Raw genomic sequence first — 21,760 nt, forward strand, 5'->3', positions numbered from 1 at the left:
GTCAAGTTTTCTAAATACACTAACTGCAACAATAACTTTGTAATCCCATATAAATGTATAAGATTACAAGGTTACATTTGCAGTTAATGAATTAAATTATTATTTCTGTAGAAAATAAAATAAATAGGTGTAAATATGTATCTACTATATGAGACATAACGGGAGGGGGTATAGGGTGGGTAAGGGTGTTTAGCCCATGAAACTGAACAACATTCCCATAGGAAAATATGTTGAATTATGAAAAAAATACGGCTTTCCATACAAATTGGACTTATGTTTGCTCTATTCGCTCTACAAAAAGAAGTGAGATGCCATCAAAAACATTCTGTAAAAACCTCAAGTCTCGCCGTAAAAAGTTGTGAGACCTATATAATACCAAGTCGATTAATCTATTTAGTCTCTACTTAAATGACCTTCTGTCTTAAGTTATTACGTATTTTATTATCATGCCAATTTAAAAAAAAATACCTTTAAAACAAATAGATCGACTTGGTCATCGCAAGAAAACACAAATTCGCCATTAAAATTTCAGGAGCATTAACTTCTCGTCGTGCTGTGTAGTGTGATACATACTAATAATCAAATCATGCGATGGCCAGGTCGGTCTATTTGTTTTAGAGGTATTTTTTTTAAATTGGCGTGATAATAAAATACGTAATAACTTAAGAGTGAAGGTCATTTAAGTAGAGACTAAATAGATTAATCGACTTGGTATTATATAGGTCTCACAACTTTTTACGGCGAGACTTGAGGTTTTTACAGAATGTTTTTGATGGCATCCATTTTTACAAGAAAACAGTTGAATATCGAGGATCCGACAACATTCTTTCACCATAGTAATAAACCCGAACATGAACCAGTTTTAAAAATTAACAAACTTCATTAGCTTACATTCATATCGAAGGTGTAGACAGTGGATTATTACGATACAACAACCATTTTGGTACAGCACGACTTTTTTAGAAAAACTCAACGCTCACTAGATATCGTTTCTCTTCAAGGTCCTACGTCCATAGCGAGTGTGTCATAAAGTAAGTGTGACACGTATCTGTCATATTTGTCGGAACGTTTTGATCGCTCATAAAATCAAATAAAGGAACGTATCGCGTTTTATGTCGGCTCTCGCGGGTAAGCACCGCCGTGGCCTTTCAAATCAAATATTGGATAAACTGTTTGTGTACAGGTGCCGAGAATATGTACTATGCTGTATTGTATGAGGTTGTTTCTTTTGAATAGAGTAAATATCTTAACGTAACATTTTTTTCGACATGGCTTAAGTAGGAAAATATAATTATCAATATGTGCTAAACGTAAAGTTCTCCTAACACAAGAATTTGGTGAAGGTCATAAGAACCATTGAAAAGATCCTTCAGAACGCAATTCGCATGTTAATTTGTAAGGCCTGGATCTGTCCTGAATTCAGGCTTTGAATTGTCTAAAACTTTCTTGCCAGAAAATATAACGACAAATTGTTTGTCAAAATTTCTACCCCGGAATAGAACCGGAGATAGCCACTATTACTGTGCCATTCAAACAATTGCAAAAACTACTTCACAATCAAAGACCAATCAAGCAAAACTTTTACTTCTAACATCAGTAGCAGTAGTTGTACGAATCTCTATGAGATCTTCAACTTTCAAACTTACCTCATGAAAATTAAGTAATACCTGCTGCAGGAGCCAGAGGGGGTGAAGTAGGGGGTGTAAGGGGAGGGGGTAAACGGCCGCAGGTAATTTAATAACGAGTTCTGAACGCTTTGAACGACACTATGAGTGAGACTTTAAAGGAACGTTTGTGGTCATACGATGCGCTCCTTCAAACCGTAATATTTTATTAATTGAAACTTCTAGTAGATTCCTTTTCAGAAAATCAATAATGGATGTGACCAACACTGTTATTTTTGAACCCTTTTTCTGCGTTTTCTTTTACACATATCTTTATTAACTTTTTCATCAAACATCTACCTACTTTTCTAATAAATTACTGTGTCTATTGATGGAATAGCTGATTTTCATAGACCATAGAATAGTTGATTAAGTTTATTGTGAACAAACAACGTCAGCCTTTAACCCTGTTATTAGTCAACAAGTATTCATCGTCATATTACTGAAATCTTCACAACTTTTACTTAAATTCTTGCTAAATTTGAACTCACCGCTATCTGTGATTATTCAGGAGCTACAATGACACAAAAACTAGCTGGTTTCTTATCAGTAGTCGTCGATATCTCCGAAATGTAAGAGAAATGATTGTGCTAGTAACCTTCGACACTGATAACCTACCTGGCGTTTGTACCAGTCTCCAAAGGATTTATGCAATCTTTATGTACCTATGCCTAGCTTTAGATGAAACTATTAGTTGGTTTTATCCAATTTTCAGGGGTTCTGTTAATGTTTTATTTTGAAAACCATTTATTAATGCTCCATTTTTATAAGTACTCTATGAAAATATATATATTTTATGAATTAATGGTATGCAATCGTAAATAAGTGTCAGTAAAACATCATCGTCAGTGACCCACTGTGTAAAAGTCCTTCAGAAATAAGATAGGAGTTAGGCCTTGAATCCACGCCTCACAAATGTAACGTGGAGTCTTAACCACTTCTACTTTTTCGTTTCTATTTTCTGCCTATCACTACGTACTTATAATTAGATATGTCTATACTCTTAATCGATCTTATAAACCTAATCAACGGCCGATCTCGTGTCCACAACAGTCCGCAATTATAACAGCCATTAGACTTTTATATGCCATCTCGTAAAACACATAGTACCGTATAAAATCAAAGTGTTTGATCGTCTATAAACGATGTATATTGGTCATTACGATGAAGGGCCCACTATTAATTCATCCCGGCTGTGTCCGTATCGGCAATGTTTAGTGCTAACTGTAATAAAACACTGCTATCTGCTAATAGCGGACCTTTCATATTTATTGGCCACAAATGACCTCGGCGTCCAACAAAACTATATTTTGTAAGGTTTTAAATGATTTATCGACTTATACACTCTTTTAGGTAAGCCTTAATAGTTTTAAGCGCCCGATACACTTTTACCCATTACACTATGCCTCCACGGCGCAGTGTAAGGTCACCACGCCGCTACCATTGCGTTGGGAGGTCGTGGGTTCTGGAAAAGTATAAATTGAAATGAAATGAATGGAAAAATAAAACTCGGAATTTGATAATTTAATGTAACCAAAATCTATCTGAGAGTGGTGAAACTCGATATTGTTGGTAAATGATCTTTGAAACACTTAAACAACGATATATCAAATTCTGTAGAAATCACCTACTTTACCTTATACACTAATTAATTGAGATAAGTAGTGTAAACTGCTAAGCGTAATGTAATAATTAACGAGGTCATTAATACCGGCGTGGATCAAACGTAATCACTTTATTACAGGCTTTAGAGTTACCGTCCGATGATGTTCACGACGATTGAGTGCTCTAACAAGATGACTTTAAAGTGGAATAATTATATTTGAAGTCGCTTAAAATTAGTGCTGTTAATAGAAAATTAATATTTTAAATTATCCAACCATAAACTTTTCCTCATCAAGTCTGTCAATATTTATAATCGACAGCAACGTAGAAACGTAAGTATGGTGAATAAACTTAGAATGTTATAGTGGCCAAAAATTTATAAGTTGTAATTATTTTCTAGAAATTATGTTAGTTAATAACCCGATAAAAGTCTCAAAATAAATATCACCTCTAACAAAATTTTAACACTTACGGAAATCAACTACACCTTCACCAAACTTCTGTAATTTTCGAACAAAAAGCTTTTAAATATGTTCCGTAATCCGACCCTCAGGTATTCAAGAGCATTTACTCGTGACCTAGGAACGAATTCTATTACCTGAGGCCCGGGGAAATCGCCACATTCATTCTAACTGCTCACAATTATCAACTCACAGGAATTTCAATTCCAAAATTAAAGGCATTTAGTGCTTTATTTTGGACTGTTTGTATGTTTTAGAGCGGTAATTGTAAGCTTATGAATAAAATTTGGATACATACGTAAATACGAGTACGTACTCAAAATCACGCCTGCTTTACCCGATAGAGAAGAAAGTAATTAACAAAATTTGGTGTATAATATGCACCTATGTTTCGCTATTAATTGGTTTAATATAGTATTTCCCAACCCGCATTTGGCCAGCGTGGTGGACTCCAGGGCTTTCCCCTTCCTCGTTTGAGAAGAGACCCTTGCCCAGCAGTGGGACAGTGAAGGGTAAAAAAGAAGTGCCGTGATAACACAGACGTGGCACAGGCGCTGTCTATTAAAGAGTAAAAGTTAAATGACAAATTAAACTATGATAATAAAAATGAATCAGATCGTACCCATACAAATTCTAATTAAAATCTATACTAATATAATAAAGCTGAAGAGTTTGTTTGTTTGTTTGTTTGTTTGAACGCGCTAATCTCAGGAACTACTGGTCCGATTTGAAAAATTCTTTCAGTGTTAGATAGTCCATTTATCGAGGAAGGTTATAGGCTATATATCATCACGCTACTACCAATAGGAACAGAGTACCAGTAAAAAATGTTAAAAAAACGGGGAAAATTTTGACTCATTCTCTCTTATGTGACGCAAGCGAAGTTGCGCGGGTCAGCTAGTTACTAATAACACTACTACATGTTTCATTAGTTGCAGCGGGGACTTGAACACGTGTACCTCACATTGTGGTCAGACATCACGTACCAACACCGGAACTCATTATCGCATTGCTGTTTAATTTGAAATACCTATTAACATTTTCAAATGTATAAACCCTAGAATGTTCACACGTAAGTTTGCATAGTTATAATTGCAATATAGGATTGAAGTAATTAGGTTATTTCGGTAGACACGTAAACTTATGGAGAGGAGTGCATATGATAGGTATTTTTTTAATACTATACCGCTATGAATGTATAAGCTATCGATATATTAAATATATCGACAGGTCGTGTAGTCTATCAAGCATTCAGCAGGATTCAGGACATTCAATAGTCGCGTCTGTCGGGACCAACTTATTGTATGAAGCGTGTATACAGGCTGGGACGAACTTAGGACGAATTGATGATAAATATTGCTATGTTATGCTACAAAATTATGTATCTTTTTTAAGCCTGATTTCAAGTTCCAAAATAACCTTGGAATATCAAACATATTATTTTTACAATTTAGCAAAGCCTTCTCCTGTCCCTGGGATTAGAAAACTTTAGTCAATTATTATATTTATTATGAATTTTAACCATTAACTAAGCATATAAAATCGCCTCGCAATCGTGAGTGTGAATCTAGATTATTAATCATGAAAAAAGTTTAAAAAATTGTCTTCCTAAAGCCAATGGAAGTTCGTCCCTGTACCGAGCGTCTGGCAGCAATCACTATGAAAGGCTAGTACACGACGTTAGGTCGAGCCCGCAGTTATTGCGCCTCCGATGCCTACTGCCGACGACGATGATCCGTCATACTTAGACTACAACACTCAATGTACTTTAATCATAATAAAACAATCTAAAATAACACTTAGACGCCTGTCTACTTCAATACAGTTCTTGTATTCAGACTTTCATCACAACGTATCCGTAAATACTTTCGGTATTTAAGGATGTATTCGTAAAATATTTGTTATTGCGGGACAAGTAGCGTTTTAGGGCAAAGATTTGATCGAGATTTAATGAAGATTGAGACCATTTCAAAGTATGGGAAACATTATTTCTAACTAACTTTTAGTAATTAATATTCCTACGGGTAAAAAGTTTTCTATGTGTTTTTGAAGGTTACATTATCTGGGTCCCAATAAAATCAGTTCAGCAGTTTTTCGTGAAAAAGTATCAAATATACGCACATAAATTAACCCAACCTCACATTTTTTTATAATATAAGTAGGGAGTGGTTTTATCAACCTAAAAATTCGTAGGTCTGACATCATTCCAACCTGATTTTTAGTATCCAAACTTTGAGCCTAAAGCCTAACCTGAATTACTTTGAAACTACACGTCTTGTTTATAAAACAACAATTTTTATGTGAGCTATGAAAGTTTCATTATGTTTTTACGATCCCCCCGCGCCCCCCTACTCCCCCCTCACGCGTGCATCACGACACAGCTCGTTGACATAACTGCCGAATTAATTATATGGTATGATCGTAAAGTGAGGGCGCGCCGTGTGTGACGCTCTTAGGAAGACTACTCATACAGAAAAATGTCGCATAGAAAACGCACGCCTTGGTCAATACTTAATACGTGGAAAACGTTGTTGGTTTCACATATAAGAAGTACCTATTTGTATTACTTTATAACAATGTAAGTGTGTAACTGTTTGTTTTTCCCTAAATAAATAAAGAAATAAAATAAATAATACTCCTACTGAAAGGCGTAAACCAAAGCCATTCAATCTATCCAAATGGTAATTATAGTAATATGGCATTCTATATCATATACGCGTTAAAGCAGAAGATAAACACTTTTGAGTAACTTTGACAACGGTTAAGTGGCGGATGTCACCCTTTATTGCATATACAGTTTATTTAGACGACTAGGGATTGCAATCCGGTCCACCGGATCCGGTGTCTGTTTTGAAATATTTTTGTCAAGTGAGATAATAATTAGTATGCTCTCCTCTAGTAGGTAGGTACTTACAGATAATTACATTAATAACTGATACTTATAGATACTACTTAATCTACTTATACTTACTTATGTATACTTACAGATAATTCCTAAAAAGACGAATGAATACTAATCATTTATGGTTATAAATGATTAGTATTCATTCGTCATTTTTGCAGCTAATGAAATTAAAATATAATAATTCTATGTATTCAAATAATTAGTCTCAGTTATTAATGTAATTATCTGTAGTACATACCTACTAGAGGAGAGCATACTAATTATTATCTCGCTTGACGAAAATATTTTAAATACAAACACCGGATCCGGTGGACCGGATTGCAATCCCTATAGACGACATTAAGATTACTACATTAAGCTAGGATGCAAGCATTTTTATCCTAACATGCTATTTATGTGCTCGGTAGCAAGTCTGACAATCTGTACGGGTCTTAATATCCGAGTGTTTATAAATAAATACATTATGTATTTGTTGTGTACATTTCATGTTTATCTGAAGGATAAGAGGTGATTAGTTGAAGGATGTGGTTTATGATGATAACGCACTTATTTGCTATTCAATTTTATGTTCCCGCGTCGGGAGGAAGAAAGTCTGATGACATAGTAAACGTTCTATGCAAGTTTAAATTGTATTTTGTTATTAAATTGATTTGACTTAGGACTTGACGCTCTACGATAAGCCCAGTAGTGGGGCAGTAAAATGTTCAAAATTTATATTATTTACATGACGTAAATAATATTAATTTCAAACTTTAGAAAAGGAAGACCTAATCGCGATAAAGGTAGAAGTAACCAAGTAAAATAATTTAAGAACATGTACTTATAACATAAGACACAAAATCTTACAAATCTAAAAACATTTTTGTAACACAAATAACTTCACTCTACCTTAAACCCTTAAATACCTCTCACAATTCTCCACCCGAGTCTTCCTTGTCCCAATAACTAAGTAACGTGACCGTTTGATAACAGCATCCCTGCTCTCAGCCTATATACTATAAAGTCTATGATAAGCGTACACCCGCCACTATCAGTTATCAGACGATCTGAGGCCCACTGTCCCGGACATGCGGCCTGTTGGTGCAGGATGTCTTTATAAGCAGGTTTTATTTGCTAGTGCAGATATTTGGCTTTTATTTTACTTGGTTTGCTCTAATAATCGTATTAGCTTGTGATTTTTTTTACTCTCCGGTCAGTATCGGTTTGTGGGTTTGGTAATCAAAGGTGCGGTATTTTTAAATGAGTACGTAATGTATATAATACTGTTTAATGTACTTAGGTATAAATATTTTGTAAATTTATCTGTCAAGAAGTAACTGCAAAATAAATAATTGTGGCAAAAATTGGTTGCAATGCTCACCTAGCAACTAGGAACACGAAACAGTTTAATAGTCCTTATGTCTACAGTATTTAGGATCAAACAATCGAAGCAGTCTCTTATAAAACATTTAGTTACGCAAGCCGAAATGAATCTGTTTACATTGGTATTTAAATATCCAATTTAAATGGCGGAGGACGGAGTGCGGAGTGCGAGAGTGAACGCGGAGGGAAATAAAGACTTCAGTGGAGCGTGAAACTGAGTGCTTTACGTAACGCAAGGTCGAGAGGGAATCTACCTCCTGTACTTTACAATGTACTAGTTTGAACGCTGATAAAAAACCTTTTGCAAATCGCCAGGGAAAAGTATTGTAGGAGAGTACTGTCGATTTTCTATAAAAGAAATTTGGGTTTGAAAGAAGTGTTTCGTTCTCAAAGCCTACGAGTTTGAAGCGTAGTTTTAAAGATGCGAAAGACTGGGTAGTAGGTAGTTACTTGATGTATACTTTTTTAAAATATAATTGGTATCTTCGAATCTTGTAATACATTGAATTCTTAGCCAATGAAGTGCTTTCCTAATTGTGAAGACCTTCCGGCCAACATTTTTTTTCCGAATATACATGTAAACAAAACTGGAGACAAAACAACAAAAATACTTTACTTTTGGCTACAAAGAAACTATATTAAAGAAAAGGTAAATTAGGTACTTTGCTAAAGTCTTCCCAATTTTAATTACACTTGCAGCAACGTCTTGCTTTTTTTTCCAACATCTTTAAAAAGACCCAATATTGCAACATACTTGTCGACATGTTGTCTAAGGCTTGTTCCGCGCGAGTGGTCCCGGGGGCGTGCCTGCTCCGTCCCGGCGTCGTCGTCGTCCCGCGCTCGTCGCGCTGTCGTCGCGGGGCCTATCGTCTAGATTGGATCCGTGCCTAGACGCGATCTTATTGCGAGCACATTTGAATACAACGGTGAATGCTTCGATTTCTGTTAGTACTCATGTTACCACATTGTGAGTCTGTATTCAATTGCGAGATTGAAATACAAGTTTTTTGCTTTGTGAAGATACGTATTGTTAAGTTTTGTTGTCAAGTGAAAATGATTTTTCCTTACTGTTTTACCTACTTTATTTCGAAGCTTAATCTCCCAGATAAATGAGATTCATAGTTTGTTACGAAATTACTGAATACAGCAAACAATAGCACCTTAAAATTAAATTATTAAGACCACGCGTTAACAACGATATTTCATATTTCACTTACAAAATAACGTTATATAACTATATTTTTTAAGCACAAAAGAATAGACAGGGCAAGGAAGGCAAGGACTTCTTGCAAGTATTTGAAATCACTAGAAAACTACTGAAGCCACCACACATTCTCCTTGACATACAACTTCTCTATTTTTGGTGTAACTTCTTCAGGAAAAACATTCACAAAACACCAACTGGATGCATTTTCCTTCAGTACAATGTTCAAGAACTAACTAACCGAGGGAAGTCATTACACGTTGCTCGTAAAACGAAAGTAAATGAGAAAAAATCTATTGTACCACAATTGTTAAGTACTGCGTGCTACCAAGAGCTAATGTTTTTGGTCTTCCTTTCATCTTGAAAGAGCGAGAGAGAGTTTAATTTTGGGGGATTAGAAAGAGATGCAATGCTGCTGAGTCAAAAACTGATGTAATTCAACTCGGATGAGCAAAATTGCGTGATCACACTTAACTTGAAAGACTGGGCGTACAACATCAGTAATGGTCGAGTTATAAACAGGTATCGTTTTACCTTAAAATTTACATCGCGTTAAATACCCGTTCAATTCAATAATCATAAGATAGATTTTTGCTACACATCTCACGCTCTGCTGTAGAATGTGGAGAAGTTTGTTTGTATAAAGCGAATAACATACAAGCTGGAATTTCTACTGGTATTTTTTACATCCTCTATTTTGTGTTCGACATAAGGACATCGTAACTTGAAACCTCAGAATGATACGTACGCGGAACAGATATGAACAATAGCAAGTCATTCGTATTGTTGCGTGAGAGGCTCCCGATGTAGTCCGGTGTCGTTTTATTTTAATTTGTGCCCGTCTGTCTGTGTGTTTGTGTGTCTGCTCCCTACAGTCACTACACCAGGATTAATCTCCGTGTAGCCGACGGCGGGAGCACTCGCGCTACTGACACTCAACTTGACCTTTATGTCATTTTTTTTTCGGAATAACGTGTTATTGTTAGGTTATGGCAGGGGACTACCAAATGTCAGAAAAACCAATCATTTGTTTAACATAGAAACTTCAGGTTTTAAAATTAATTTTGTCGGAATCCATTATAGCCGTCTAGAGTGGGACTCAATTTAGTACCTTACTTAAACACTAAAAGAACGGAACTGCTGCACGACTGCTATTTCTCTTTAATTTGAATATTTGTTCCGACCCTATGCAATCAAAGTATATAGAAAAATTTCAAGTGCACTAATTTAATAGCATTCACATCATAAGAGCAACTAATTAGTCAACTCAATAGGGTCATAACTTCAATACGCAACGAGAGTGAGGTTTGCAGAAGGGTGTAGGACAAATAAAAATCTATTGTCGAGCCACAAATAGTCGGGGCCCCACTCGGGCCCACTCGGGGCCCCGCGGTCTACTGAGACAATGCGCATGCCGATGACTTTTAATTAACTATACCGCTAAAAAGCCCTGCACTTATGAACGGCTCGAGTCCTATAGCCTTTTGCAGTGAAGTTCCGACAAACAATGCAAATATAAAATGGTTCGGTTTTGTTGTGTGTGACAAATGATATGCTGTGTGATTGAAAGAGGGGCGTTTTTGCCTGGATTTTGTAGGTAGTATTTATGTGAAGAATATGGAGATGAATTGTTTTTTGGATGCAAAAAATTTCACCTTCATTGATGCTGTCTCGAGTATTCTTAAAATATTAATAAGAAATGGTTTCTCTAAATAAAATCAACGCAATCACTGCCAAAAAAACTGAGCACTCAATTCTTACTAAGTAAAAACTTAGGTATTTCGCATCCATGGACTTAAGGCCTAACCCCTCCCGCGTTACGGGAGGAGACCCTTGCCCAGTAGTGGGACATTAATGGGTTAAATTTATTTATTTTTATTTTATTATTTATTTCGCATCCAGTGTACATCTGTAAAATTGTATTGTACAAATACCCAAATCAACCATGTCATTGTGACGTATCAAACAATACTTGTAAACAAACAGATCCGTGGTGTCAAAACAAAGTACATCTTCCATACACCAATCTAACATGCTGTGGATCACAAGAGAGAGGGGACACAGCACTACACTATAATAACAGGAGTGTGCTAGTGTGGTATACACGAAGTATCATTAAGAGCAGCGCGACTGAGCGATCACAGAGGTCACGCGGCGGCACAAACAAATGACGGCGACGTTATTGGGTCCGCCCCAAACTGCACGGCCTCGGGGCCCCACGCACACCTAACGGAGCTAGTTCACTAACAGCTTGACGCTATCACTAATGAAGAACATTAATATATCTTGTAACACTAGATGACTTTGATTTTAAGCAATAAATGTTTAGTTTCAAAACGTAATACCGTTCTCTAGTTATACCGTACGTTGATATCTGAGGTGAAAGAATAATTACATCGCATCCCATTTATTTCGTTGCTACACTGTGACATGCGTTAACGACTGACGTAGGATGATGAAATCGTGGCCACATATCTATCGAAAGTTGCTTCACTTATAGATCTTGCAGACCTGAAAGTGCTAGTGCTGCTACTGCAGTATGACAAGGATATACAACATTGGTCATGAAGTAATAGAACTTACGATTACATTACAACGATTACGATTATAGTCCTGTATGGTGAGTAAACTTCTTAACAACGCACCTAGCTGTTAGAGAGCGCGTGAAATGCGCCCCTCGGAGACAGAGGGTGCACCCGAAAGTATTCAAAAAGGGTAAAGGGGAAAAATCAATTCAAAGTCTTCCCGCTTTTTGAAGTTTTTGTCGTTTTGTGTACGTATTATTGCAATTCTAAGCTGAAAGGTATACAGACATAATACGGGGTTCAGACTCACTTGAAAGATATATTTGCGATCTATAGATACTTCCGTTTCAGTGCACCTTTATTTGGCTTCGGAAGTCGTTTCCGTAAATACAAGCTTTTACAAGGATTGAAATCAAAATTATGATACATACACAATAATACGCCTGTTGTACTCAAATGTGTAGGGATTAGTGTATAAACTACCACGTTTCACCATCGACAATGTTAGTGCGTTAGTATGTTTATTATTTGCTAAAATCTTGATTAAACCAGACCACCTGTCAGCGTTTTTATCTTACCAACGAAACTACTAGATCTATACCAGTCGATATATTCACGTTAGTTGTAAGCACAAAGTAGACGGAGGTAGTCTGCGCCACGTATACCGCTACACCGTCCAAGCAAGCGATTTATCTGTCTCCAGCGGGGCGTGTCAAGCCAGCTGCGACGCGGTGCTACCCCATAGCTTCCAACCTCAGTGGCTATAGCTCGAGACAATTTGTTGGAAGGCTTGCGACGACGGAGGGGGGCAAGATGGGGGTGACAGCTACAACGACCACATGAGCCAATGAATAAATTTGCCAGTGCATTGTCGGAGGTGAACTTGTATGAAAACGAGTGAAGACGTGCGACGAATCGATGATGTTAGGAGCGGAACGATTTGGAGATTTTAAAAATACTTATGTACAGTTGGTGTAAAAAGTTATGTTACATAATTTCGAAAATGTAAAGGTGTTTGTATTTTAAATTGTGGTCTAATACAGTGATTACGTATTAAGATACTTAAGTACCTAATAAACAAATACAACGAAAAATACACAAGAAGCATAATGACGTGTGTACAAGTCTGATTTAATATTTTACGAAAAAGAAACTATCCATACCCTATTCAACTATCGTTGGAGACCCACAACAAAACTGCTTACTTTTGGGATATCTTACAGCCTATCACTATTTTTATTTTCCATTTATATAATGTTAAAATGTCACTAAAAGGCACGTTCAAACTTTGTCCAACATATTTCGTCGTCACCTGTAACATCGAGCCAACAAAATATCAGCAAAGCGATGCACAATCACGTACAAAACCTATTATAAAACACCTAAATATAAAATTCTATCAAAACTGTGCCAATTTTCCTAGCTAATGGCGAGATACTGCCATAACTGTTATAGTGATCGAAGTGAAAGTATACATAAAAAAATATTGTGTCTATTGATTACGAGTTTTAAAATTTCAATACTTAGACGAAGTAAATTATTTGAAGGACTTGAATCTGTAATATTTAATTCATAAAAAATATTTATTTCATAAATTACAGTCAGCAAAATTCAAATGTTTTGATGAACCTATGATTTACGAAGAAACGTGTGTGTATGTCATTAAGCTCTGCCACTCGTTATTTTTCCTTAAAAAAGACAACTCCCGCACTAGGAATTGCTCTTGTGTCGGGGGGACTTTTGCAAACATACAAACAACGGACACAAAGTACAATCCGACCCGGAAAAATTATTTGTGGACCCCACAAATAATTGTTCCGAGTGGGAATCAAACCCATAACCTTCCGACGCAATGGTAACGGCACGGCGTGGCGACCTAACATACGTCTATTTGTACCCTAACTACGATATAATCATCAAGCAGCTAGCTGATGTACTCACAATCATTTTCCTAATACTAAAACAATATCAACACAAAGTCTATCTAATAAGCTTGTGCCATCACTCAATGTTGGTTGACTGCTATCAACGGTGGTGTTAATAAGCCGCAGTCTCTCGTCTCACCACAGAGGCTTAGCTACCGACATAATTACCTACAGACACTTGGTAGATCAGATACGTATAGCTATAGGGCTTAAGTAGAGATATATTAAAAAAATCTAAAATCCTGAAAATAGAAGTTTAAACGTTACAAATTAATTACTCTAGTTTGCAAAACAATGAGTAATTTATTGTCATGAATATGGTGCTTTCAGCTCTCAGTAAAAAAATAATATACAAAACAAAACGATCAATATTTGGTTTCGTAAACAAATACGTAATGTCCATACTAAAGTAAAATTTATCGCAATTTCAAAAGCATGACATATTTCCTATACAAAGTATTACCTAACCCCAAAAAATACACAAAACATAAAAACACATACAGTAGCACAATGTTCTCAGCTTCGTAGCTCGTGACGTCACAAGTGGGTCTTGTTAGTGCGCGGCTACGGCGCACGTTTATCATCATTAACTCGGCGTAGCACTTCGTAGCGGCGTAGCGGCTCTACGCCTTATCTACGCTCGTATTAGACGCGTGATATTCGTAGCCCGAGGGATACAAGTTTTTGTCTAATGAAAATTAAAAGTTATGATAACGGGAAAGTGAGGGAGTAAAGAGTATTTAGGTAAGTGGGTTGGTAGTTTACTTTGTTGAAGGACAGAATTAAAATGCATGTAAATGACAAAAGCGGTACAGAGCTTTTAAGGGCAAACTAGAGGGCTTAGAAAACAAGTTACCTTTTCCCTGTGCTTTCACATTTCTGTGCTTTACGAAAGATAATTTACCACGAGATATTTTTGGGATCTCACAAAGTCCATATGCCATGCTGTGCGTTAGTGATAAGCTGGCAAACGTTATAATAAAAAAATGATAAAAAAAATAATAAAGCCTGCACGAACGTTCAAGAAATAAATTATTTTCAAAGTTACTTTACGATTACCTATGTCACAGAATGTTTTTTTATTTACATTACTATATTAGTTTAAACATCAAATGCTCATTACTCGGTTATTTTTACATATTTCTTGTAGAAAAAAGTTTTTTCCGTCTCATTATCTTTATAACCCCTTCATTATGTGTCCCCCTACATCCCTGACTAACAGAATGAGCATCGAGGTATCAAACGAGCCCTCATCGCGTTACACTATCTGCGCCGCTCTGCCCCACATACACTAGAGAATGGACGTAGGGTTGGAACGAGAGTCGTTTTGATACTATCGCCTAACATGTTTCTGCTTACTCCTTTATCGATAAGGTTTTATGACTGTTTTGACCCGTTTAAAAGGATGGCTATTAAGATATCTATATGTAAGTAAGCGTAATCCTTAATGTGATGTTTTTTGTCTTTGATATAGGATTATAGTATTACGCCTAAGCATGATCTGATATATTTCAATTGCCTATAGTTTCAAAGTTATCATTTCAAATAAGCAAATAACATGAATAAATTGCAGATAAGATTCCCATTCTGGTATCTATAGAAGCAAAGCCCTTAGAGGAAGCCTTTGCCATCTATCACTCACAGCAAGCGCCGTGGTGAGTAGATTTCTTGCCAGCTCTACTCTTTGGCCCTGCCTTCCGAACTAGCGGTAAATTCATCTTCTGTACTCACAAGTGCCCTCATAAGTGCCCGAAGTGATTTGATTTTGAGGTTTTTCGAAACTATCCTTACAATAAAAAACATCTCTACAAATAAAACCAAACAAATCAGATTGTAATCTCCAAACTTGCTAACCCTTTGCAGGACACATTGAAAGCCTTTGCTCCACAGTTCACGGGGGGGTGTGAGGTGCGGGGCGCGGGCGGCGGCGGTCAAAGGCTGTGACTCGCGACCTCGCGCACCTGACACACTGAATACTGACGTTAGGCTGAATGTAGGACGCCTTCAGACATCAACACTTTTGTTAATCACTGAATGCACGAGCACGCTTTCATGATGCAACTGAATTTTAATGTCAGCCAAAAACTGAAGCCTTTATGATTTTGTTTATTTTGCCTTTTATCTGTCGAATTGACAGCCTCGCCATAGTTTTTCAATTTAGGTAATATTATAGACATTTATATTTTTTCCTAAGAGCATTGTTGATCACTTTCTGTCGGTATAAAAATAATGTAAAGTTTTACTTCCTAGAGTGATTTAACTATCTACATCTAACGTAACCATGACTTAATCTCTTAAAACTGCCACCCACACAAATGCACTATTTAGAAAAGTAAGAGATAAAAGAAAAAATACATAAAAAATTCCACTAACTCGTACTTTACATCGGAACTATTTCTTCATAATTTAGTGTGTAACGTTACCTCATATCTGGGTCCTTCAAACAGTGCGAGTTGACACCGTTTCCCGACAATGAACGAGTGTACAATGACGGGACATAGAGGACATGAAACATGCAGCGCGCTAAACAATACGAGAGCCGAGCGAGCGCACTGAGCCGCTTTGAGCCAAGTCCGACCCTTGCACCAAAGATTTGAGGCGTACAGATGTTTAACTGTTTAATGTTTTCAAACTGTTGTAGTGCGTGACAAGATGTATGGATGTGAATGAGGCAAGGGAAGTTTGCAAGAATAGTACCGAGTGGCATTATTTGGTATACCTTTTACCCCTATGGGAAAAAAATAATTACACCAAAGTAATCTAGAAGATAGTACAATTTTTCCCGATTTAAAATTATTTTTTAGCGATCACACAGTTTTCAATATTTTGTAATAAGTGATAATTATTTCTAATACAAACATAACTTCGAAATGTCATTGGTGCGTTGTCCGGCGTACGAACTTTCGATCACTTGCGTGGGATTTTCTAATCGTGTCAAACATGTCATAGCGGCCTATTTCAAATATCCAAATGTGTGTGTACAACAGTCCCCTTGCATGCTATTTGCATCTGTACCTGCCTAAAGCTTGGAGTCAAGCTGATGCCACATGCTAGCGTCGAACGCAGTAGGTCAAATGAATAGTTGATGCACTCACAATGATATGGGACAAGCCTTTGTTTCACTGCTCTTATACTTTCGGGAAGGGTTAAACTGTGCCATTGTTCTCATAATAGGGACAGATGTATGTCAGCTCTTAAAAATCATCAAGCATTTATTTTGAAACCTTTACATCTTCGTGCAGTGCAATACTTAAAGGGTACTTAGTGCCGACTATAAAGAATTGCATGCTCGTCTATAATTGCAATGTGAAAAGCTTCACATTTAAAATTGCCTAAAGAAGTTGTCGATAGTTACTCGTTGTCTATACTAGTAAGAAATCACTGTATAATCAAAGCGGTAGAAAATTGATTTGACTGCAAATAACGTAGTCTCGACTTCCACTGTCTGAGTCGAGCAATTATTATGCATGGTTCTTTGTAGCAATCCAGAAATTTGTTATATAGTTTGTGTATTCAGTTACCAAACAGCGCTTTCCATATTTCAAAAAAAAAAATTAACCCATTAATGTCCCACTGCTGGGCAAGGGTCTCCTCCCGTAATGAGGGAGGGGTTAGGCCTAGAGTCCACCACGCTGGCCAAGTGCGGGTTGGGGACTTTGCATGCCCTCAATAAATGTTTTAAACAAATTTTTAGGCATGCAAGGTTTCCTCACGATGTATTCCTTCACCGTTGGAGCATGTGATAATTATTTCTAATATACACATAACTTCGAAAAGTCATTAGTGTGTTGCCTCGGGTTCGAACCTGCGACCACTTGCGTGGGAGGTGTCAGCTTATACCACTCGGCTATCACTGCTCTTACATATTTCAAATCAAATATATAATTTAAAATCAGTTCGAACGTTATATAAACTCGCCCATAACATCTATGATAAGAGCGCGAGTGTCAGTATCACTAACAAATAATAATAATATAATATAATGATAACAATATGTTCATTATGTAGTACACGTGCCAAAACGACGCGACACAATCATTACGACGACGATACTCGATACAACTGTCATTACGCGCTAATGTTGTTGTAAAATTGCTGATTGTTTTGTAGATAGTGTCAGTATTTATATAACTAATGTTGGAAAAATATTGTTGTCTGTTGCTCGATTCTCCACTACTATTGACTACCGACAACTGGCTTGCTATCGAACAATTTTGTATAACAATCGGTTCAGCGCCTCTAACGGGCGGAATTCTCGATATTCGATGGTTCCAATTGTAGAGAATTGTGCAACCGTTTTAATAGAAATTAGTGGAAAAGTCAGATTCAGCGAGCTTATTGTGTATCTCAGAGGACAAATAGTTAATGAAATTTGATAGCCACTATGCAATACATTGCGGCTTTAATGTAACGTGTTAATCACTTTAATCTAAGAGAGAAAACAATGTACAGCATAGTGGCTTACAAATAGTTGTCAACTGAGATACGTGATAGCCTCCCAGGTCTTCAACCTGCTAGTCTCATGCTGAACCACGATACTTCAACGCATTTTTAAAGCCTCTAACCGATAAGGTATTTTACATTCACCAATGGCAAGGTTTGATAATAAAAAAGTCTCGCTAAAAGGTAATAAAGTAGAGTGAGTTTCGCTGTATATTTGTTTAAGAGATGGCTCACATATAGACATATATACAGAAAGAGATAGATAGAGCCGCAATAAACCGCTTGCTAAGATATCGATGTTATAGTAATGTGATTTAAATTGTACTTTGTGCTTTGTGCAAGTACATGTAACTTTGATCCTTATTATTTAAATCTAATGATTCAAATTTATTTTAGTTCAAATTTGGGAAAGGGGCAAAATTCAAAGTTATCATTTAATTAAATTACCTTCGTAGAAACGTTGTATAGAAAATTTTGTTACAACAAATCACTGTGTTACTCTAAGTTACGTTACTATTCGATGAGTGACAATAGATATTTAACGTAGTAACTCTGTGATTAAATAATAGTTTGTTACATAGACATGTTATATTTTTATGCTATTCATATGACCTTATTGAATATTATTATTGTAAACAATATGTAATGCGTTGATATGTAAGTATTGGCTTACCTTCATGAGGTGTAGGTTGGCGGAGACGGCGTCGCCGCGCGCCGCAGGCTCGCCGCCGGGCACCGGGAACGAGCCCAGGTACTGAAACAAACATAATTACGTTGTTAACACTACACTTAAAAACATTCACATATGCATTTGCCTGTAGTCGGTTGAGGACAGTGATGAATCTTTAACAAGGCAAGGGCAAGATGGTTGAATAAAGATGTGCTACACCACCTCGTACATAGATTTAAAACTTTGTAAAGCAGAATGGCATTCAAACGAATTCTATATCACAACCTATTAATAAGGAACAGTACCATTGCAACGGAATGTCATGGGTTCAATTTCAATGCAGAATAAATATTAGCCCGAATCACGAATGGCTGTTGTTTGTGGTTCTTTGTGTTATGTGTTTGTATGTTTTTAAAGTCAAGCGGGTCAAGCGGTGACGTTGAAAAAGTTTATTGCATTAGAACTTCAACCGACATAATATTATTACATTTTTAATGTACTGAATATAAAATACATTATTCTTCGTTAAAGCCCCTATAATTACCGTTTACTCACGATCTATTAAATATCGTCTTTTTACAACCGTCTCGATGCCGAGATATGAACGAGATGACAATTATCGATAACTCTTCATTCGCATCGAATTTTTAACAAGCGAATAAAATTTTAATACGTCTTTAGCGGTGGCCGACTGGAAACTACTATGACGCAACTTGTTGCAATGTGATGCGACGCGACGCAACGTGAGACAAATCACGAAAACCGTCGCGGCCCCTCTGACGGCTAGAACACCAGTGTATAATGTATGGTTTCGGTACAACCGTTTTCGTAGCATCTTATCACATCGCATAGCGTAGCGTACATAGGTCGAATATAGCCCCAAGTTATGTCCACACTAGTGCACTCTTATGCCTATCTCGCATCTTACTTTTCAATTCATCTTGTGTTAAGCGCATGCAATATTCATTAACAAATTGTTATTTGCATATCTGTAACATTATCGTCTGCACCTGTCTCCGGTCACTCATCATAATGTCCTGTTTCTGTCATATTTCGAACTGGTTTCAAGTATGCAATAGTGCTTGAGGTGTGCGACAGTTAGAGTAACATAAAAATAAAGCGCAATAGTGTGAACATTTACATTACATTAAAAACTTCACATTTATAAATATAAGTCACATTATTTGAATTTATAAAGCATTTTTAAACATTGAGAAACACAAAAACGTTTCATAAAAATCGAGTTAGCGCGACTCTCAGCCATGGTAAAGCCTGGCGGATTAAACATCCTTGACACTAAGTGAACCACAAATCATTACAGCATCATAATAGCAAAAACCAATTGAGAACAATCAAAAGAAGAATAAAAAAGGCAGCAAAGTTTAAACAATATAACCAATTAAATACAATGAAAAAATCATTTAAGATGCAGCAAAATTTAAACAATAACCACAGTCCCAGTTACCCCCCGTCACCGGTCGACAGTCAAACAATCAAACAATTAGAAGGTCATGCACATCGCAAGGGCAGCACCCCTTACATCGATGTACGAGGTATGTAGTAATTAGCTGTGACGGTGTAAGGACCGATGGGTGATTGCTCATTATTGTGTACAGAATTGTTCAGTTCACGCATCGTGTGTGACGGGGGAATTACTTTAGAGGGTTACAACCCGATGGGTTGGTACAAATGCTATAAAATTTTGCAAGAAATTCATTTTTGTTTTAAAGGTGGATATTCTTTTTCTAACTTCACGTAAACTGGTGAAATATTTAAAACTCAAAGATATTATTAAAATAATCACAACTTATAAACATTTTAGATACATTCTTCTAGATAATATTATTATACGTAGTATGGTCATCGACAATGAACTTACATTATGGTAAATACTAGTAACTTGTACAACACCCAAAATATAAACAAGTCTTAAACTAATCAGGTCCCAGAAGCAACAGCGTTTCGCATCCGCCTGTATTCTCTGTTAGTAAAGGTTTAATTAACTCAGCGATGCAACACCAAGACTCAAGACTCACGACTCGCGAGTACCAGTTATTAATATGTGTTATGGCACTGACAATATATTTGTAAAGACGTTGTTATATATTACAATGTGTTAAGGAGTTAATTGCAATTGCGATGACTCTGGCTTGCTACACACACATTCGGTTTGACAAGTTCGGTTCGGCAAAATTACCAAACATCAAAACCGAGTTGACTCACTTGTTTTAAATTTTGCCAATCGGGTTCATCTACACATATTTCGTTTTGCCCCCGGCTAGACCGATTAATGCCGAACCAAATTTGTCTATCCCTGACAATAGAATGCACTCACTCCAAACTAAAGTCTGTCTTTTCATAAAACGATTCTTGCCCAAATAATACAATTTTATTGACTCAACAAATATGCAATTAATCAGGGCAAAGTGTATTAACCAGACCCAAAACAATTGCAGAAAACAATAAGTTCCTTGGTAATCGAACTCATCACCTTGAATGTACGAAACTAAACAGCGCAACTTTAACCCATCGCTAAATGCTTTTCCCTATGTATCTCCTCTGTAGCTGAGTGACTTCCTTAAAAGTCATTGTACATAAAGTGTTTTACTTTATATTTCAATAAAGAGAGTTTACAACACGGTAACATTACAAGCACCTGCTCACATCGCGAGATATTAAACGATGTTGTTTATATAACGACTTCATACAATATAGTAACATATCATAGTCATATTTCGTATTTTTACCAAAACCACCATGTTTTACCGTGCTTTCTTCCCTGTAGTCCCTATGAAATATTAAACTGGCTTGCTTAGTGATAGTTTTTGTATCACCAATTACACTCACTGAACCAACTAAGGTATATTTTGCTGAGATTAACTATATCTAATCTTGTAAAGGTTTTCATAGCAATATGACTTTTCACTTCGATAAAATGATAGTTTCCGATTCATTGTAACAAGGTTTCATGATTAATGTTAGCAAAATAACATACA

The 21,760-nt window shown here is 36.5% G+C and overlaps 1 protein-coding gene across 2 annotated transcripts in view; it reads right to left on the reverse strand.

Annotated features, from left to right (window-relative positions):
- LOC142973801 (EGFR adapter protein-like) overlaps positions 1-21,760 on the reverse strand; it is a 255,524-nt gene that overhangs the window by 96,348 nt on the left and 137,416 nt on the right. For both annotated transcript variants that reach the window (XM_076115821.1, XM_076115822.1), the window contains exon 2: positions 18,768-18,848. In XM_076115821.1, coding sequence (XP_075971936.1) covers positions 18,768-18,848 — 81 coding nt within the window. The remainder of the gene's footprint in view (positions 1-18,767; positions 18,849-21,760) is intronic.

This window comes from Anticarsia gemmatalis, chromosome 6 (genome assembly GCF_050436995.1).
Source record: "Anticarsia gemmatalis isolate Benzon Research Colony breed Stoneville strain chromosome 6, ilAntGemm2 primary, whole genome shotgun sequence".
NCBI classification, from domain to species: Eukaryota; Metazoa; Arthropoda; class Insecta; order Lepidoptera; family Erebidae; genus Anticarsia; species Anticarsia gemmatalis.